Source organism: Colias eurytheme, chromosome 31 (assembly GCF_061535395.1).
Source record: "Colias eurytheme isolate Ceu_HAF_F1 chromosome 31, ilColEury1 Martin Lab GWU primary, whole genome shotgun sequence".
Taxonomy (NCBI): domain Eukaryota; kingdom Metazoa; phylum Arthropoda; class Insecta; order Lepidoptera; family Pieridae; genus Colias; species Colias eurytheme.
In genome coordinates, this window is record NC_143010.1 from 1,210,180 (window position 1) to 1,231,151 (window position 20,972).

At 33.3% G+C, this 20,972-nt stretch overlaps 1 protein-coding gene across 1 annotated transcript; it reads left to right on the forward strand.

Annotated features, from left to right (window-relative positions):
- Window positions 1-1,191: 1,191 nt before the first annotated feature.
- Window positions 1,192-19,053, forward strand: LOC149895352 (regulator of G protein signaling 7-like). Its single transcript, XM_090118727.1, has 16 exons — window positions 1,192-1,732; window positions 3,157-3,307; window positions 4,070-4,156; window positions 5,075-5,235; window positions 5,791-5,849; window positions 6,192-6,334; window positions 7,024-7,104; window positions 7,633-7,746; window positions 8,803-8,884; window positions 9,932-10,064; window positions 11,606-11,719; window positions 12,678-12,806; window positions 15,555-15,683; window positions 16,557-16,620; window positions 17,086-17,178; window positions 17,704-19,053. Exons 1-16 carry the CDS (start codon window positions 1,671-1,673, stop codon window positions 17,767-17,769), a joined length of 1,668 nt encoding a protein of 555 aa, XP_089974853.1. The 5' UTR covers window positions 1,192-1,670; the 3' UTR covers window positions 17,770-19,053.
- Window positions 19,054-20,972: the final 1,919 nt, after the last annotated feature.

The window sequence follows — 20,972 nt, forward strand, 5'->3', positions numbered from 1 at the left end:
CAAACGTAAAATCCATTCTAATATTATAAATGCGAAAGTAACTCTGTCTGTCTGTCTGTTACTCAATCACGGCTAAACTACTGAACCAATTTTCATGAAATTTGGTATGGAGATATTTTGATACTCGAGAACGGACATAGGCTACTTTTTATCCCGGGAAAATGACGCAATCCCGGAAATCCCACGGGAATGGGAACTATGCAGGTTTTTCTTTGACTGCGCGGGCGAAGCCGCGGGCGGAACGCTAGTACTCTGTGCTAGTACATATAATAATAAGTAGGTAATGTGTCTATGAATTATTTCTGCCAATATCTAATATATAAAAAAAAATCTAAAGTCAACTAAGCAATTAAGTAATAATTTTATTGTTATTAAAAGTTCATCTGAACAAAAGTTTGTAAGGCATTATTATTCATTAACTAGCTGTCCGGCCCGGCTTCGCCCATGGTACATATTTACGTTTTCTCTACGTAAAAACCATCCTCGTACTTCAAGGAATATAATAAAAAAAGAATTAACGAAATCGGTTCAGCCGTTCTCAAGTTATGCGCTTACCAATACATTTTGGGATTCATTTTTATATTATAGATTAATATTCTAAGCTTCACATGAATTCATATTAAACTTTAATCAAATTATAGTTTATATTAAAATGTCAAGGATATTTTTATTGAAAAAGATCAGATTTTTACGCATTAGCAATTTATATTTCTCAGTTAATTTCCACTTTAGAAAATTTAATATTCCATTAATGCCATCTATGGACAATTTTGATGACTTCTTTTTACCAAAATGTAACTACATTTATAATGATATTTGAAAGTAATTAGTAAATATTATTATTAATAAAATAATTATGTAATTTTATTTATTATACACAATAAGTTTTGTCAATAAATTGATTGTTTATATTTATAGCTTCAAGGAAAAGCAAACCCCAGGCCAAAAATAGAACTAATAGAATCGCGCTCAATAAACTTTGTAACATGCGCTTATCGGTCCTTGTTTAATACGGCAGATTTTAATTACTATCAACCATTTCGAAATCGATTCATAAACCATACATTTAAATTTTGCCGCATTATACTCCTTCCTCTACTCTTTCATTCACTCTGGTACTAATTCATCTTCCGTCTCGCTTCTACGAGACATACTTTCGTTCAAAAAAAGTGCATTTGATTAATGGCTGAATTTACTTTGACATTTCGCTACAATCGTAGAAATGAATTAAATTCGCGTTTTACGGTGATCCTCCTGCGTTTTTATGAATAAAACATGACAACTAATTAATATAACGTAAATAATTTAGAAGCAAATAAGTGTAACTGTGTGCTATACTGTGTTCCTAAACCAAAGAAAACCCACCCTTAATATCTAGTCAGGCGAAACGTTTTGAAATTATTTATTTCGTGCTTCGTTTATTTTTCTAATTGAAAAGCTATGGGAGAACCGTTATGTTTTATTTTTCTATATTGTGCAGTGGCCAGTGTTAATTTTTCATAGTGTTCGTGCTAGGGCGCGGTGAAAAAAATAATGTTTATTTTTTAAACGTTCCAAACTCGAATTTGAATTTCGATAAAATTAGAAAGTATGGAGGACCATTAAAACTTTTTAATTGATAATTTGTATCGATATTTTGTGCGGTTCAAGTGTGTGTGTTGAAATTTAAAATGGTTACGATGAACACAAACGAGAAGACGGCACAGAAGGCCTGTCAACAGGGGCCTTCAAGGTTTGTTTACGTCTTTGTTTATAAAAAAAAAACATGTTAATTTTGTTAAAATTTATTACAACAATTACATTACATTATTACAATTACAATTACATTATTTATTTATTATTTATTTTTATTTTTTATTTTATTTATTACTGTGGTTCAACCATCAAGGCATTTTGTTAATAAATTCTTTAATTATAATAAGTGTTTTACTAGAGTCCATTTCAAGAAAGAAGTCCCGCAGAGGCAGCGCTGTATGCGCGCGTAATAATGTTGGCAGGGGAAATTATGTATCGTTCATTTAATTTCATTTTATAAACTACTATGACTAGAATATTTAGATAAAATAATTAATATATGCAATGTATTGGCCGATCTCCCCATCTATTAAATTAGTTCCATAATTGTCCGCGGGACTTAACAAACATCTCTTCAATCTAGGGATCACAGACAGTCCGCTATGCAGAGCATGCATGGAGACTGAGGAAACGGCAGCCCACGTCATCATGGAATGTAAGGGGGTTGCGGAGTACAGGGCAAGACACCTGGGGTCTCCCGGGTCCCTCCCCGAAGCCTTTGGCAGCCCTCACAAGCTGCTTGGCTTCATGGAGGAGCTCGGGTGGTTTCAATTTTAGCTGGTTTCCCCCACCTCCCTCTCTCACGCAAAATAGGCGCTTGACGTCGAGTTGCGGAGAAATGCCCGTATTATTATGTCCGCGGGACTTCTTTCTTGAAATGTACTTTAGTTAGATAAGAATACAATAAATTAAATATATGGTTCATTATAATTTTGAAAACAGTTGAAAATCTAAATTATGTAAATGTTACAACCCAGGCATAGTTGTGCCAAGCAGCAAGTATTATTATATAAAAATATGAATGTAAAAAACACTGTTATATTTAACACTAGAGGTCCGCCCCGGCTTCGCCCGTGGTACATAAGTATTTCGCAATAAAAGGTAGCCTATGTCCTTTCTCGGGTATCAAAATATCTCCATACCAAATTTCATGCAAATTGGTTCAGTAGTTTAGGCGTGATTGAGTAACAGACAGACAGACAGAGTTACTTTCGCATTTATAATATTAGTATGGATTTACCAATTTACATATCAAATTAAATAAATAGTTATGTTCAAGTATTGATTATTACAATTTGTGGATTATAAGCAACTAAAACCAAATTCTGTTTTATTCATTTAATTTATTGACATATTATATTCTGTATGCAATAAGTGAAGTCCCATGTCCCCTAGTGGGGTAAGGCGCAGATGCATTATCCATACATCTGTTTCACTGATCCATTTTCTTTGGGGGCAAGTAGGTGATCAGCCTTTTGTGTCCCATTCTGTACTTCCATAGGGGCCTGCTAATTTTAATAAAAAGTTTGTTAACATTAACAAGATTATTTGATTTTATTAAAAAATGCCACTAAATTTCAGGGACGTGACAAAATGCGGGAAAGAAGCCGACAATGACAAAAAAGACAAGAAAGATAAGGACATGATAGCCAACCTTCCTCCGAGTGTTCAAGCTCTGATGTCCACTATACCATCGCCAGAGGAATCTCCCAATTACTTGGCTTATAAAAAGGTATATAGATAACTAGCTTTCCACCCCCAGCGTCGCCCGCGCAGTCAAAGAAAAACACGCATAGTTCTCGTTCCCGTGGGATTACCGGGATAAAACCTATCCTATTTCCCGGGGTAAAAGTAGCCTATGTCCTTTCTCGGGTATCAAAATATCTCTATACCAAATTTCATGCAAATTGGTTCAGTAGTTAAGGCGTGATTGAGTAACAGACAGACAGACAGAGTTACTTTCACATTTATAATATTAAGTATGGATGTTTATTTCAGTATAATACAATAACACCAGAAATAGAGTATAAGAAATGGAATATAAACATAATTTAAGAATATCAACTAATCTATATATTATAAAGCTGAAGAGTTTGTTTGTTTGAACTCGGTAATCTCAGGAACTACTGGTCCGATTTGAAAAATTCTTATGGTGTTAGATAGCTCATTTATTGAGAAAGGCTATAGGCTATATATCATCACGCTAAGACCAACAGGAGCGTAGGAATGCGGGTGAAACCGCGCGGCACAGCTAGCTTAACATAATTCACACAAATGTTTGAAGAATAAAGAAAACAATTGATCATCGAAATTGCAACTTTTGCAATGACATTAAAATGGTAACTAAAAGCATATGCATAAATGTTAATTATACCTTTACAATATTTAAAAGGCGATCCTTTTGCTTATAGCTATTTCTACCAAACAACTTTTGCAGAGGTTTATGCATTAAAATTTTAATAATATTTAAAGAATTATTAACTATATTTTTCAGATGGAGGCCATAGTGGAAAAGATGCAGGATGAAAATACAGGTGTTCCTGTAAGAACTGTTAAAAGCTTTATGAGCAAAATACCCTCCGTGAGTATTGTTATCAAAGAAAAAAAAAATTGGTTGTCTGTAAAGTCGGTTTACTGACGATAGTTGAACGTGACAACATCCGATTGTGCTTCTTTGTCGCTCGTTCCGCGCTCTCGCTCTCACTTCAAGCCTTACATGGAACGCCTCAGAGCGAGGTAACGCCGCATGAGTCATGTGTTTTCGTGCGTGCAGCCGGCTCTATCAAATTATAAGACGTTGTCACGTCAAAAAAGACTAACGGCCTTACTAATAATAAGTTAAACAATGGATAAATTTCTACCATTTTCTACCATAGCTGTGTCCTGCTCTTGCTCACATGAAACGTCAATCATAAAAACGAGACAGGTTATTGCAATAACTAATCCATTGCAAAGCGAATGGGTAACATTTTATTAGTAAGACCGTTAAATGTTACATTAAAACTAAATCCATACTAACATTATAAAGCTGAAGAGTTTTGTTTGAAAGCGCTTATCTCAGGAACTACTGGTCCGATTAGAAAAATTATTTAGGTGTTAGATAGCCCATTTATCGAGGAAGGTTATAGGCTATATATCATCACGCTAAGACCAAAATTAGCGGAGCACTGCAGGTCAAACCATGAAGCGCAGCTAGTTTATTATAAAAATAGGACATTTTTCCTACCTATATTATAATACATCTGATGTGTGCAGTTTTATATTTCTTTGAACACTATAAAATACGGATTTCTATGAAAGTAGCATATCTACATATGTATATTACACACCGAGTGTTACTTCTATAAGAAACATCTGATTTAAACCTTACATGCCAGATAAAACAACATTTTATACAATTAAAAAAAAACACCTTTTTAAATACCATCCTCAGATTTTGTATTAAATTACACTTTTTTTCTTTAGAAAGAACTTAATACTAATATATTATTATTTCCAGGTATTTACAGGCTCAGATCTCGTAGCATGGCTCGCTAGACATCTAAATATAGAAGAGACATGGGAAGCGCTACATTTAGCACATTTGTTGGCGGCCCATGGCTATCTGTTCCCTATAGACGATCATTGTTTGACTGTGAAAAACGATAATACATATTATAGGTATGTATTTAAATTTTAATATGTATGTATGTATCATTAGTATAAACTATAAAGAGAAAGGGACCTTGTATTGTTCCCTGGGGCACCCCATTAGCATTCTTAGAACTATTAGAGTTATTAAAATCTAATTTAAGTAAGAGTCTTCACATTAATTGTATGTATTATATGCCTAGGCAAATGGTTAAATATTACGGTAAAATAACAGTGGTATTGTTGTATTATATCATCTAATTTAATTTAGGGCCTTATTTAGAAAGATAATATATAATATTCAGGGTATATATTGTCTGCCTAGGTAAGTAATTAAATGTTAAAGATATTACACAGTCAAATAGCGTAGGTATTTTACTTAATGTATGAATTCATCTAAATATAGAAGAGACATGGGAAGCGCTACATTTAGCACATTTGTTAGCGGTTTTTAAAAGTGTAGCCAATTTTTTATCATTAGTATAAATAATGAAGAGCAAAGGACCTTTTATTGATCCCTGGGGCACTCCTTTGCGTTATTTGTACATAATATGAGTATTTATTGAATTTTTTCCCCTTTTATAGATTCCAAACGCCATATTTCTGGCCTTCAAACCAGTGGGAGCCAGAAAATACTGATTATGGTATGTATTGGACTATTATTCATTTGTTTATTTCAAATAACCAACTGCATAACTATTTCATGTTAATTTTAAAATTCGTTTCTAAACTATTAAAAAGTGTTTTTTTTTCACATTTAAATCGCTCAAAGTACTTTTCTATAAAATTACTTGTGTCATGTGTTCAAACTCTACCAAAAAGTGTCCTTTTACGTCTAAAATTGCGATTGTAAAATGTCTGTCGTTTAAAATCCGAATATTTTGTTGTAAAAAGTGTATTTTTTCGTGATTTAAATATCTCTACTTCCTACTTGATTAATTTTTCGTATTAAATCCGGCTTTTAACCCGTTAAAATAATCTTATAGCGGTGTATCTGTGCAAGCGCACGATGCAGAACAAAGCTCGCTTAGAACTAGCGGACTATGAGGCGGAGTCCTTAGCTCGCTTACAGAAGATGTTCAGCAGAAAATGGGAGTTTATTTTCATGCAAGCTGAGGCGCAGAGTAAGGTGAGGGTTTTTATTTATTTTTTCTTAAATTTTATAATTAAACTTAACCTAAGAATACATTTAAACAATCGGTTTTATCATTAATCGATCTCTTCCAAATAACCAGACTTTAACCGACTTCTAAAAAAAAGGAGGAGGTTATTTGTTTTTTTTTTCGATATTTTTTGCTCAAAGAAATTAAATGTTTTGAGAAAAATACAGGAGGTTGGTATGTGGTAAATTTTTTTACAGTTTTCAAAAAATATGTGTATTTGTTGCTCTTGCCATTTTTTGTTTTACCTAAAATGCGAATAAAAAGTAAGGTGGTTCTTGTTTTTCTCTAAGAAAACGTAGGTAGGTTGTGAATTATTTCCGTAGAATTTTATTGTAATTTTCTCTGTACATTATAATTCAAATTATAATATTTAACAGCATTTTTATAATCTTCTTTAATATATATAAATCTCGTGTCACAATGTTTGTCCTCAATGCACTCCTAAACCACTTAACCGATTATAATAAAATTCGCACACCATGTGCAGTTCGATCCAACTTGAGAGATAGGATAGTTTAAACATGTAGGTACCACGGGCGAAGCCGGGGCGGACCGCTAGTAATAATTTATGTTAACAAATAAAACATCAGTAAACAAGCATAAACAAATTAATTTAAATTTAAAAATAATTAAATTTCCCTATAATGATTTCCAGGTGGACAAAAAACGTGACAAACTCGAGCGCAAAGTTCTCGACAGTCAAGAGAGAGCGTTCTGGGATGTTCATCGACCTATGGTAAGAAATATACAATAAAGAGAAAAGCAAGAAATTGTATTACCAGTGTTATTTATTATTTCCTGAGATTAGTGCGTTCAAACAAATAAACAAAATCTTTAGCTTTATAATATTAGTATAGACAACATACATACAATAGATGAACATATTTTGAGCCAAAAATACATGTATAACTTTTAAATTAAATAAAAAATTATTCATTCATTTTAAAAGTTCATGTTATAAAAAACATGATACAGTTGATAAAACTGTAGATATTTTTTGTCTTTTATTTTTTGTGTTTGTTTCTAAACATATAAAATATTCGTGTCACATTGTTTATTACCAAACTTCCGAAAACCAACCGACCTATTTTAATGATATTTTTGCGTCTTGTGCTCTAACGTGTCACAGCCATTTCGATAAATCGGCCATTTCATTAATAGACTCTTTAATAACTTTCTTAATTCTTATCATTGTTATATTAAACTTTAATTAAACGCCATTTAATCAAGAGCCTAGGCTATTAATTAAACTTATCTTTCACAGCCGGGCTGCGTCAACACAACAGAATTGGATCCGAAAAAACTATCACGGGTGAATGCTCTAAAGCAGAAAAGGCTACAACAGTGCCAAGAAATTATACTGCAGCATAATTTAAAGGTAAAAAATAAAAAAAAAATTATTTATTTAACAATTTTATGATTTATTACTCATAATATACGTAAAAAACTCACTTATTCTATCAACAAGACTTCCTTAGAAAGTGCTTTTGAATCATGAAAATACATATCTTTATATTTACCACCGATGTGCTTGATAACTAATAAATAATAGACTACAGGCCCATTTAAAAAAATGTATGGGTCATTTGAACTACCAGGTGACCTATCTAGAACGATATAAGAGCATAAAATAATAAGATTCAGCACTATGACGTCACTTGTAAGCTGTCCAACTGAGTGCAGATGAGAATTCCAAAGTACAGGTAGAGATTTTTTTCCCATGTCTCCATGATTTAGGCGTTGCGGAATAATGGATTATGTATTGAAAAAAAAGTGTGCGTGTACTAGTGTACACACGTAAGAAGTGAAACTTCTTTATAACCTTATTTTTCAAAAAATAATTTACTATATGCAACTTTACAGAAATACGTCGAATCACGCGTGGTAGCGATAAGAAAAAGATGGCGCGTAACGGAAAAATGTCACGCGTAACGAAAAAATGTTACACTAAATTTTTTTCCAACCCCGATAAAGAAGTTTCACTTCAATAGTATGACACAGATGCCGTACAAAATGGTGGTCCACAAAGTTGGAATTTTTTTTTTCTGTCAATTGCCGGGGTAAATTTGGTCATTTGATTTAGAGGGCATAGTGCTGAATCTTATTATTTTATGCTCTTATATCGTTCTAGATAGGTCACCTGGTGGTTCAAATGACCCATAAATTTTTCAACATGGGCCTGTAGTCTATAAGTTTCTTTGACCATCAAAATCTGTAACATCAAATGGACTTGGTCTTTGAATTTGTGTTTTAATAATTTTGTTTGTGCCTAAAAAATTGATAATTTTAAATTTATATAGATAAATTCTACTTATTGTGTATTTAGGAAAGAATTAACCAATAAATGAGGCAATTTAATATCTATTGGCTATATTGAATAATCTCTAATTCAAATAAATTAATTAATAAATATACCTAGTATTATTTATTTCAGAACAACCCGATAGTAACAATAACGAATGCCCAAGAGAGTGAAGAGGCAATACAAAAAAGCGCAGATGCTGTTAAAGAGAATGGTGAGATCCTACTAATATTATAAATGCGAAAGTTTGTGTGTGTGTGTTTGTGTTTGTTACCCTTTACGCAAATACTACTGAACCGATTTCAATGAAATTTAGCACACATATAGAGGGTAACTTGGATTAATACATAGGTAATTTTATCCCGGAAATCCCGGAAAACTATGCGGGTTTTTCTTTGAAAACGCGGGCGGAAATCTAGTATTTCTATAAACATTTCTTAATGTAGCCCCTTTATTGTGCCCCGCGGTTTTACCCGCATTGCTCCGCTCCTGTTGGTCTTAGCGTGATGATATATAGCCTATAGCCTATCAATAAATGGGCTATCCAACATTGAAATCATTTTTCAAATCTGACCAGTAGTTGCTGAGATTAGCGCGTTCAAACAAACAAACTCTTCAGCTATATTAGTGTAAATATTATAACATTCCTATGATATAGTTATGACTTAGTATTTTAAAATAAAATAATAAATAAATAAATATTTCGGGACAATTTTCACACACGGCTCGATCTAATCCCATACTAAGCTTTCGCTTGTGTTATGGACACCAGATGGCTGATATACATACATATAATTTTAAATAAATACTTATATAGATAATTTACACCCAGACACAGAGCAAACATCTATGTTCATCACACAAATATTTGCCCCGGGTGGGAATCGAACCCACGACCTCTCGGCTAGGAAGGCAGGGCCACTACATGGCCACTACCAACCAAGCCAACCGGTCAGGCAGTCAATTATAATAAGAATATTATTTTTAGCGAACTTAAAAAAGGAGGTTCTCAATTGTACTGTTTTTTGGCTTTGTTACCTCAGAAATTTTTGATTGAAGGGCTGATTTTGAATCCTTGGTTAAAACTTATTCGTCGAATAATGTTTAAAACTACCATTTTAAAAACGTATTCTAATTGCCCGTATTTGACAGTTTACGTGACAGTTTAATATTATCGTGTAATACTTTATTGGACGGAAAGTTTTATTAATCGAAAGTTACGTCTAACAATATTAAATTAACAATAAAAATTATTTTTCAGGTGAAACATCCAAATCAGAACAACCAATAGAAGAATCTATCGACTCTCAGATAGAAGCAGCGAAACGGCAAGTGGCTGTTTTAAAAGCGAGGCTCGAAAGAAGGAATGTCAGAGTCAGTAAGGTTGCTGAGATGTAAGTATTATCTTAATCTTAATACTATTATAAAGGTGAAAGTTTGTATGTATGTATGTATAGTTTTCACGCATAAACTACTGGACCGATTTTGATGAAATTTGGCACAGATAATCTTTAGACCCTGAGAAAGAACATAGGCTACCTTTTATTGCGAAATATGTACCACGGGGCACGGGCGAAGCCGGGGCGGACCGCTAGTACTATTGTAAAGGCGAAAGTTTGTAAGTATGGATGTATGGATGTTTGTTACTCTTTCACGTAAAAACTACTGAACCGATTACTTACAATGAAATTTAGCACATATATAGAGGGTAACTTGGATTAACACATAGGATAGGTTTTTATCCCGGAAATCCCACGGGAAAGAGAACTATGCGGGATTTTCTTTGAAAACGCGGGCGAAGCCGCAGGCGGAAAGCTAGTTTTATTATATTCATAGTTAGTTTTATGTAAAAGTAAGGAAAAGAAAACTATTTTATTTAGCTAGCATACTGTCTTCGGCTTTGTCCGCTGTGTTTGAAACTTAATAAATTATATACTTAAACCCTCCTCTTGAACCACTATCTATAAAAATCAGTATCATACATACAGACAGATGCGGGAAGCGCCTTTGCTCTATACTATGTAGTGATTTTAATTTATTGCATTTTATGCAAATTTTTTGACTGACATGACTAACTTAAACGGGTTTTAAACGCAATATATTTATATTAACAGACAGATAAAAAAAATCTTTATTTCTGTGAAATATTCAGTACCGATTTTTATACCGTTACATGAATAATAGGAAATAAAACGAATTTAAAACCAGTTTTAACGTATTTTGTATCTACTTTTATTTCTCATTCAGGATTGCATAAAATAAAATGATATAGACTAATATTATAAAGCTGAAGAGTTTGTTTGTTAGTTTAAAGTTTAAACGCGCTAATCTCAGGAACTACTGGTCCGATTTGAGAAATTCTTTCGGTGTTAGTTAGCCCATGTATTGAGGAAGGCATCATCATGCTAAGGCCAACAGGAGCTGAACAATCTGGGTAAAACCGCAGAGCGCAGCTAGTATAAATACCTCTATTATTTTAGGATTCCATAACAATATAAATTATAAATAACTAGCTTTCCACCCGCAGCTTCGCCCGCGCAGTCAAAGAAAAACCCGCATAGTTCCCTTTCCCGTGGGATTTCCGGGATAAAACCTATCCTATTTCCCGGGGTAAAAAGTAGCCCATGTCCTTTCTCGGGTATCAAAATATCTCTATACCAAATTTCATGCAAATTGGTTCATTAGTTGATTGGCGTGATTGAGTAACAGACAGACAGACAGAGTTACTTTCGCATTTATAATATTAAAAATATTATATATATATTATATTATATTAAGTATGGATAACAGCTAAATAATAAATTTATTCATTTGTATAATTATTACTTAAGGATTGAAATAAAACAATGTAATTAATTTAATATTATATTTATTCTCGATTTCCAATAAAATAAATGTTAACATAAATAATAACACCCAAATAATATATTTACAGGTTCATATCATACTGCGAGCAATATTCAGAATACGATTCGTTCCTAACTCCACCTGAATGGCCGAACCCATGGATCAGTGATACTACAGAACTGTGGGATCAGGAGAAACAGTGGTATGTGATCTATAATCTTAATATATATAAATCTCGTGTCACAATGTTTGTCCTCAATGGACTCCTAAACCACTTAACCGATTATAATAAAATTCGCACACCATGTGCAGTTCGATCCAACTTGAGAGATAGGATAGTTTAAACATGTAGGTACCACGGGCGAAGCCGGGGCGGACCGCTAGTTAGTAATATAAAAAAAGACGGGTTGCACTGGGGGAGTGCCGGCAGAAGTGAAAACTTGATTATTAACGTTGAGCATGTTTGATATTTTGGAATGGTATCCGTCTTACGCTGTTTCGATCAGGTCACGTGTCCTGACGCGAGTTTAAGATTTTATACCCAACGCCGCTAAAGAAGTTTTCACTTCAATAAATAAATTAACTTATAACTAGTTACAACGGCACAAAATGGATTATAGTAGAGCCATTTTAATAGGCAACATTTGACAGTTCAACAAAATTCAACAACGTAACCTAGTAACGACGACATAGAATAACATGATATTTCGTTTTGTTAGAACTGCACATTTGCTTAACTTTTTTCAATTACGATCACATATTTATTATAATAATAACCGATATAAGTAATTTTAGGATTTGATTTTACTGATAAACCATTCTAAACATAATAAACAATTTCTGATTTAAAGAACTGACGGTCGCTACAATTTTGTGTCAATAAACCTTTTTTCTTTATAAATACCAGAGACGTTACTCTAAAAATCGAAATCTGACATCTAGAATCGAATGCATTGATTACTTGGGAATAAATATTATCATAAATTATTGACATGTGTTTCAAGTTCGATTGACAAATGTTTCAAGTCCGTATCGATTAATTCACTTTAATCGATCTTTTTATGCAGGTTACCACCCTATGAAGATAAAATTGATAGACGTCAAATGTTGCCTATTAAATTGGCTCCACTATAATTAATTATTTCTATATAATTTGACAGTAAAGAACCGCTCCCACTACGCCGAGTACGACGTTGGTCGTTCTCTCTTAGAGAACTACTGCGAGATCCTCCGGGAAGGGAACATTTCGAGAGATTCCTTAGCAAGGAGTTCAGTGGGGAGAACCTCAAGTGAGTTGGGGAAATTTGGTTAAGAGCGAGTGGGACACGTGTAATTACACGTAACACTTAAACATTACACGTAACACTTAAACATGACACGTGTGACACTATACATGAGTCGGACACGTGTAAAACATCACACGTAACACTTAAAGATGACACGTGTGACATCTTTCAGCTCAAGCGGCTACCTATACGCCTGCGTCGGAATGCTCACACTCTCCATCTCCTCTATTCCATTCTTTTTCATCCCAGTACTCCCTCCTACTTGAAATCCAATTTCCATTACCTTGCTTCTGAATCCTATACTCTCTGATCCTCCAATAACTTTCTACTCCGTTTTCCTGTGCATGGTAGTAAATTATTCGGTACATCGTTTACTGTATCGGGTATCCGTTTATGGAATGCCCTTCCTGAAACGATTCGTGGCGCCCAGACGATAAGATCCTTTAAAAAAATGCTTAAAGACTACTATCTATCTATATAAATATTAAATGTATGTTGTATATTATAATATGTATATATTGCTATTTGCTGTATATTGTATTTTTATTTATAGTTAAGTATATATGTATTGTAATCTTTGTATATATATTATGTTTAGTAGGTTTATGTATTTTATAGTAGTAATTTTAATATATTAATTTATGTTGTATTTATAAATTATGTGTGACGTTGTGCTTTATTTATTTATTTTATTAAAGTGAAACTTTTATTACATCGTCTCAAACTTTTTGGTCTGTGTAGCGCATGTCGCGTGTATCGCGGCTGCCGAGTAGGTATACCTACTCGGCAGCCGACTGTCACGCGACATGCGCTACACAAAGCAGTGTTCGGAACCTTTCGAACAGTTTCACTTTTACCGTGGTTTCATAAAACCACACAACATTTTTTTTTCTTTTTTGTTTTTTCTCTTCGAATTTATTATTTTAAATTAATTAGTTACTTGGCTTCCTAGCCTTTGGTATATTATGCTCTGTCCTTTACCTGAAGGTTGCCTGGCAGAGATGGCTTAGAGCCATAAGGCTGCCATTTGTACATTTTGAATGGTTTTGTTGTACTTATATTTTATAAGACTGTTGTACAATAAAGAATAAATAAATAAATAAATAATCTTTAAGTGTTACGTGTTACGTACCCCTAAGGCGCGGGACATATACAAGCGGCAAACTCTACACTCTGGAGCACAGACGCAAAATTGCTTGCCTTTCAGTCTTCTACCGGCTTCACTTCGGTGAATGTGGGACGGAACTACACCACCTTATACCACCTTCTCCTTTCTAATACAGGACTTCCTGACGAAATACTGGTTTCCACCCCTTCGTGGTCGAGATTCCCCATGTGCGCACCAAGCGCTTTGAAAACAGTTTTTTAATAAAAACTCCCTACCGCCATCCGTGTTTCCTGATAAATATAATTTGGATCTATTCAAGGCCAAAGTGAATAGGCTTTACCTTACTGATCAGGCATGCTAACCTGAAAGACCGCATCTTCGCTTACCATCAGGTGAGATGGCGGTCAAATGCCTGAGCAGCGTGTTTAAAAAAAAAAAAAAAAAACAAGCGCCGTGAGCGCGCCCGTAGGGCGAGCGCGCCGGCAGGGCGAACTATTGGCATATTGTATGAAATAATTTTGGGGCGGCGCAACCTTGGCACAACCGCGGCGTGCCGTCTCGACGCCTGTCCAAAATTCTTTCATACAAAATGTATAAGAAGGACGTGGTGCAAAACAGATTCAAGAGGTGCGCTTATGGCACGCCCGCGCCAAGCCGCGCGTGTTTGACCCGCGCCTTACATTACACATGACACTACGCGTGTGAAAAACTATTAGTTTGATACACTACACTCGTCACTATATAGTATAAAACAAAGTCGCTTTCTCTGTCCCTATGTATGCTTAAATCTTTAAAAGTACGCAATGGATTTCGATGCGGTTTTTTTATAGATAGAGTGATTCAAGAGGAAGGTTTTAGTATATAATTTATTATGTTTTAGACAAAGCGGGCGAAGCCGGGCGGAAAGCTAGTATTTCATATAATATTTTTGAAGTGAAATTTAACGCGTTGAGAGTAAAATTTCAAGGTCGTATCTCGGCAATACAGACACGTCATGGTATTGGCAACGATTATGATATCTTTGAATCTTGCCAAAGAAGTTTCACTTCTGACACGTGTTCTTTTTATAATTTTACATTAATATTATATTAAGAACACTTGAAATGTAAAACATATTTTATTAAGGAAATAAAAGGCATATTTATTTATTATATTATGCATAGACGTATAAAAAAAGACGGACGCCGTATTACGAACAAACAATGTGAAGCCACCATAGTAAGCTAGCGATCGTGTAAAGACAATAAACACGCACACACTCTCACCATAGTAAGCTAGTCGGCCGCTATTACGTCGTGAACTACCGACTGATTAACTGCGTCACTGTTTCACAAAAAATATTTAAAATGCCGTCTTGCGTGGTTAAATGGTGTCGCAACAGTACAATTTTAAATAACAAAACACAAGGGATTACATTCCACTGGGAAGCAAGTTATTTCTTTTATGTTTTAATGACAAAATTATTACGGCAAAATTTATAGAGAAAAATACAGCCGCCATTGTCATCAGGACAGCTGTTGCCATGGCAACATGGCACACACACATGGAAGTTTCGCCGCCATTACTAGGCTTCACTCAATGTTTAGGCGATATACCGTCCGTCTTTTTTTATACGTCCATGATATTTTGTATATCTTTTACAGATTCTACCTAGCAGTCCAAGAATTAAAATGTCTGCCCATACGTCGCGTGGCCTCTAGAGCCAAAGAGATATGGAAGGAGTTCCTCGACTGCAACGCGCCAAACCCCGTCAATATAGACGCGGCCAGCAGGTGAATATAATCAAATCAAATATCAAATCAAATGTTAGAAAAAAAAGACGGGTTGCACTGGGGGAGTGCCGGCAGAAGTGAAAACTTGATTATTAACGTTGAGCATGTTTGATATTTTGGAATGGTATCCGTCTTACGCTTTTTCGATCAGGTCACGTGTCCTGACGCGAGTTTAAGATTTTATACCCATTACAGAAAAAGTGCTCAACGCCGCTAAAGAAGTTTTCACTTCAATAAATAAAAAATGTGTATGTTGGCTCCGGCTGGGTTTTAGGACTTCGTGGGCTGGTTATACAGGGTGTAATTGTTAAGTGTGCACAAGCGATTATTCCGTAACTATTGCAGATATCAAAAAACCGATATCGAAAGTACTTAACCTAATGAGTAAAATGGCCATAATAATTTTTTAAAAATAAAACGAGAAATATATTATAAACTAGATTTCCGCCTGCGGCTTCGCCCGCGTTTGCAAAGGAAAACCCGCATAGTTCCCGTTCCCGTGGGATTTCCGGGATAAAAACTATCCTATGTGTTAATCCAAGTTACCCTCTATATGTGTGCTAAATTTCATTGTAATCGGTTCAGTAGTTTTTACGTGAAAGAGTAACAAAAATCCATACATCCATACATCCTTACAAACTTTCGCCTTTATAATATTTATTAGATTAGATGCGTAAGTAACTCTGTCTGTCTGTTACGCTTTCCCGCTTAAACCTCTCGACCTATTTTGATGAAATTTGGCACAGACAATCTTTAGACCCTGAGGAAGAACATAGGCTACCTTTTATCAAAACACCACGCGGGCGAAGCCGCGGGCGGAAGCTAGTAGCTAGTATATTATAATTTAAATAATAAATATTGTATTATTTACAGGGAATTGACTAGAGTCAAAGTGGAGTCTGGTATTGCGGACCGGTATTGCTTCGATCAAGCACAAGTAAGAATATTTATATATTATTATTTTTATCAATAATTAATTAATCATAATATTACTCCACTCAGTAGGTGCCTGGAAGAGATCACTCTTAAGTGATAAGCCCGCCTTCTGTGCTGGACTAGTTTAAAGTTTTAATTTTAAGAATTGATTTGTATGCCAGCACAATAAAGTGTTAATAAATAAATAAATTATATTCCTTTCCTTGCCAATAAATAAATAGTCAGTCTAACACTTTCAAACCCTCTCTATTTAAAAAATTGTATCAAAATCCGTTGAGTTTTTTTTTATACTATTTAGCAGTAATTATATCAACACATTGTATAAAACAAAGTCGCTTTCTCTGTCCCTATATTATATGCGATAATCTTTAAAACTACGCAACCAATTTTGATGCTTTCATTCAAGAGGAAGGTCTATAAAATTAAAATTACTTTAATATTCTAATAAATAAATTTTCATTTTCAGGCCCATGTATACCATCTTATGAAGTCTGACAGTTATTCAAGGTACCTTCGTTCGGAAATGTATAAAGACTATCTCAATGGATCCAAGAAAAAGGTTATTCTTTCAAAATAAATATTAAGAAATACTTCGCATTTTGATAATTTATAAAATTGTATTGTGATCAAAATAATATACATTTTTGAAGTGAAACTTCTTTATCGGGGTTTGAAAAAAATTTAGTGTAACATTTTTTTCGTTACGCGCCATCTTTTTCTTATCCCTACCACGCGTGATTCGACGTACCTATTTCTGTAAAGTTGCATATAGTAAATTATTTTTTGAAAAATAAGGTCATAAAGAAGTTTCACTTCTTACGTGTGTACACTTGTACACGCACACATTTTTTTTAATATTAATAATATATTGTATGTACTACATTTTTAGTATCATTGATGAAATAGCCATATTATTTACTAGCGTGATGATTATAGCCTATAGCCTTCCTCGATAACTATCTAACACTGAAAGAATTTTTCAAATCGACCAGTAGTTCCTTAGATTAGCGCGTTCAAACAAACTCTTCAGCTTTATAATATTAAGTATAGATATAACAAATAAATAAAATATTTATTCTTTCAGACATCAGTAAAGGGGATACGATCTATCGTATCGTTCACCGGTCGTAAGGAGACTTCCACAAACTAAAGGAATTTCAATAAATTTGGTGTTAAATTTGCGAAGAATGTTCTAGAAGGAATTCAAATTTCGAATTTGGAACGAAGAAGGCATTTGATGTTTGAATTTGGAACGATGGAATTGATTTAAAATTCGAATTTTTGAATGTTTATTTCCGTAGACGTGGACGTGGACGGTAAAACGTTATAAAAGGAATTCGAATTTCGAATTTGGAGGATGGAATTGATTTAAAATTCGAATTTTCGAACGCGATTTTGAATGTCGAATGTTTGTTTCGAATGTGAATTGATGTATTTTAGGATTAAGAACGGTTTATTTTGACCAAAGACATTTGTTTAGTCCATTTATTTTAAGTTTTAAAACCGACTTCAAAAAATCATAATTCAAACGTTATTTTATGTGATAGTTACTTCAGAACTTACTTATGGGTGAATCTTTTTTGATGGATTTTTTATTTGAAAACTAAATGACATTTTGAAGACGGTTTAGTTTTTTGTGAAAAACAATTATTTCTTAGAAAAAAAATCTCTTTAGATTCTATGTCTATATTATATAATATGTTATAGAAGCAATTTTACAATATAAGTCCTTATAGTATAGTAGTTCCTGCGTAATGCACAGACATACATAACGTAGTTTAAGAAAATATTAATAAGATCTTCAATTAAAAAAAGAAATAATAATTTATTAAAAATAATATTATCTTCAAATTTCATACAAGAGGCTATTAAAACCAAAATAAACTAATTCAAATAAAAATATATATAAATATTTCAAGACAATTTTCACACACGGCACGGTCTGATCCCATACTAAGCTTTCGCTTGTGTTATGGAAACCAGATGGCTGATAAACATACATATATAGTTTTAAATAAATACTTATATAGATAATTAACACCCAGACACAGAGCAAACTATGTTCAACAAATATTTGCTCTGGGTGGAAATCGAACCCACGACTTCTGGCTTCGAAGGAAAAATAAATAAACATAATTTATAAAAAAACAAGACAAAAATGCGAGTCTAGTAATTTAAAAGACTAAATGTAGTAATAAATAAAATAAGAAATATATTATTTAGAATATTTAATTTTTTCGTTTAAATAAATAAATTAAATTGGATAAAAAATTTTTTAGGGTTCCATACCCAAAGGGTAAAACGGGACCCTACTGAGACTTCGTTGTCTCTCTGTCTGTCTCCAGGCTGTATCTCATAAACCGTGATAGCTAGACAGCTGAAATTTTCACAAATGAAGTGACTTCATAGTGCTGAATCTTATTATTACACGCTTTACATTCACAGCAACGCAACAAGCAAGCAACATACAGCTTCACCTGTATGTTTGTATGTTTGTAACCGACTTCTTTGGGCGCGATTTTGACCCACTTTAAACGGCCAGATTTCGTTCAAACTTTGTAGATTTATTGAGGACCGATGACAATACACTAATTTGATAAAATTTTCTATTTTTTAGTTCGGTTTTCTATAAAAAGCGTGTTTTTTAGTTTTTTTAAACTATTATTATTATTTTGTGCTCTTATATCGTACTATATAGGTCACCTGGTGGTTCAAATTACCCATAATTTTTTCAACATGGGCCTGTAGTATAACACACACATACAGAAGATAAGAAAAAGAAAAGAGAGAAAACATATAAGATACACATGTTAAATAGGCGGCCTTATCGCTTTCAAGCGATCTCTGCCAGGCAACCTTTGGATAGGATTAGTTTTAATAAATGAAAATATTATTCATTTATTGAAAAATCTCATAAAACCTAATAAAACCTTTAGTATACGTAGTAGTAAAAATGTATAGAAAAGAACATTTTTTTAATATACTTTAAAAATATTCATTTACCAAAGTTAAAAAGACTGCTAAATATACTGCCTCTGAAAAAGAATAAAAAAATGCATAGAGCTGTAATTTTTAATTTATTTCTTTGCTATGACATTTTCGGGAGAAGAATCTCTATTGCTCTTATAATTTTTAATATGTTTCGTCATTTTACTGCACATTTTTTTTGTGGTTCATCAAGACATATAAAACAGACAAAATACGCATTTTCGATTGCATTTAAAGTACGGTTAGCAAAAAAGAGCGTATATGCCGAGCACACGTGTCAGAAGTAAAACTTCTTTGGCAAGGTTCACAAAATCGTCGCCTTACTCCATGACATGACGGTATTGCCATGACGCGATCTTGAAATTTTACTCTAAAGAAGTTTAACAACAAAAATCGATTCATTTTAGCATTTTTATTAATAACTAGCTTTCCGCCCGCGGCTTCGCCCGCTTTGACTAAAACATAATAAATTATATACTAAAACCTTCCTCTTGAATCACTCTATCTATTAAAAAAAACCGCATCAAAATCCGTTGCGTAGTTTTAAAGATTTAAGCATACAAAGGGACATAGGGACAGAGAAAGCGACTTTGTTTTATACTATGTCTATCTATTATGATTGGTGTTAGTACTAAACTAGTCTTATCTTCCATTAGTTATAAATATGTATATGTATAATTATTAATTATTTAATTATAAGTACTGTCGGCAAAAAAATCTTTTTTATAATAATGAAAAACAGTTTTTCTGTTTCGATAAAAACTTTTTTTAAATTTTCATTGTCAAATATCGTAGATTTTATTGATATTTTTTTAAATAAATGAACGTTTTTTTACATTAAAATTACTCTCATTGCTTATACAATTAGAAAATCAATTTTTAAAATTTTCTGTCTTTTCTATTAGCTTGAAAACGGCTGTATCGTTTTTAATGTGATTTCTATTTGTGAGGTAGATCTTGTTATAAAAAGTAAGTTGAGTTGTTTTTAGAAAAATAATTAGCGTTGCGCACAAAAATGTTTCATATATTATGTATAATGTAAGTAGAATTTTAAAATTATGACAATTTAATAAATAAATAAAAAATATGATTTTTCTTTATATAAAAAACTAGCGGTCCTCCCCGGCTTCGCCCGTGGTACATATTTACGTTTTCTCTACATAAGAACCATCCTCGTACTTCAAGGAATATAATAAAAAAAGAATTATCGAAATCGGTCCACCCGTTCACGCGTGATGCCGTGACCAAGGAAAACGGGTTTCATTTTTATATATCGTTTATTAAAACATTTGATATTAAAACTCAGTCAATCATTATACAATAATTATATAAGTATATTTTTCTTTATAACATTTGTTTTAAAAA

What these genes read in the sequence shown, in the direction of transcription:
- LOC149895352 (XM_090118727.1), top strand. Translation starts at nt 1,671, where the DNA reads ATGGTTACGATGAACACAAACGAGAAGACGGCACAGAAGGCCTGTCAA. An exon ending in TTATGAGCAAAATACCCTCC is followed by an intron (nt 4,157 to 5,074) that starts GTGAGTATTGTT and finishes TATTATTTCCAG; the next exon opens with GTATTTACAGGCTCAGATCT. An exon ending in GCCAGAAAATACTGATTATG is followed by an intron (nt 5,850 to 6,191) that starts GTATGTATTGGA and finishes ATAATCTTATAG; the next exon opens with CGGTGTATCTGTGCAAGCGC.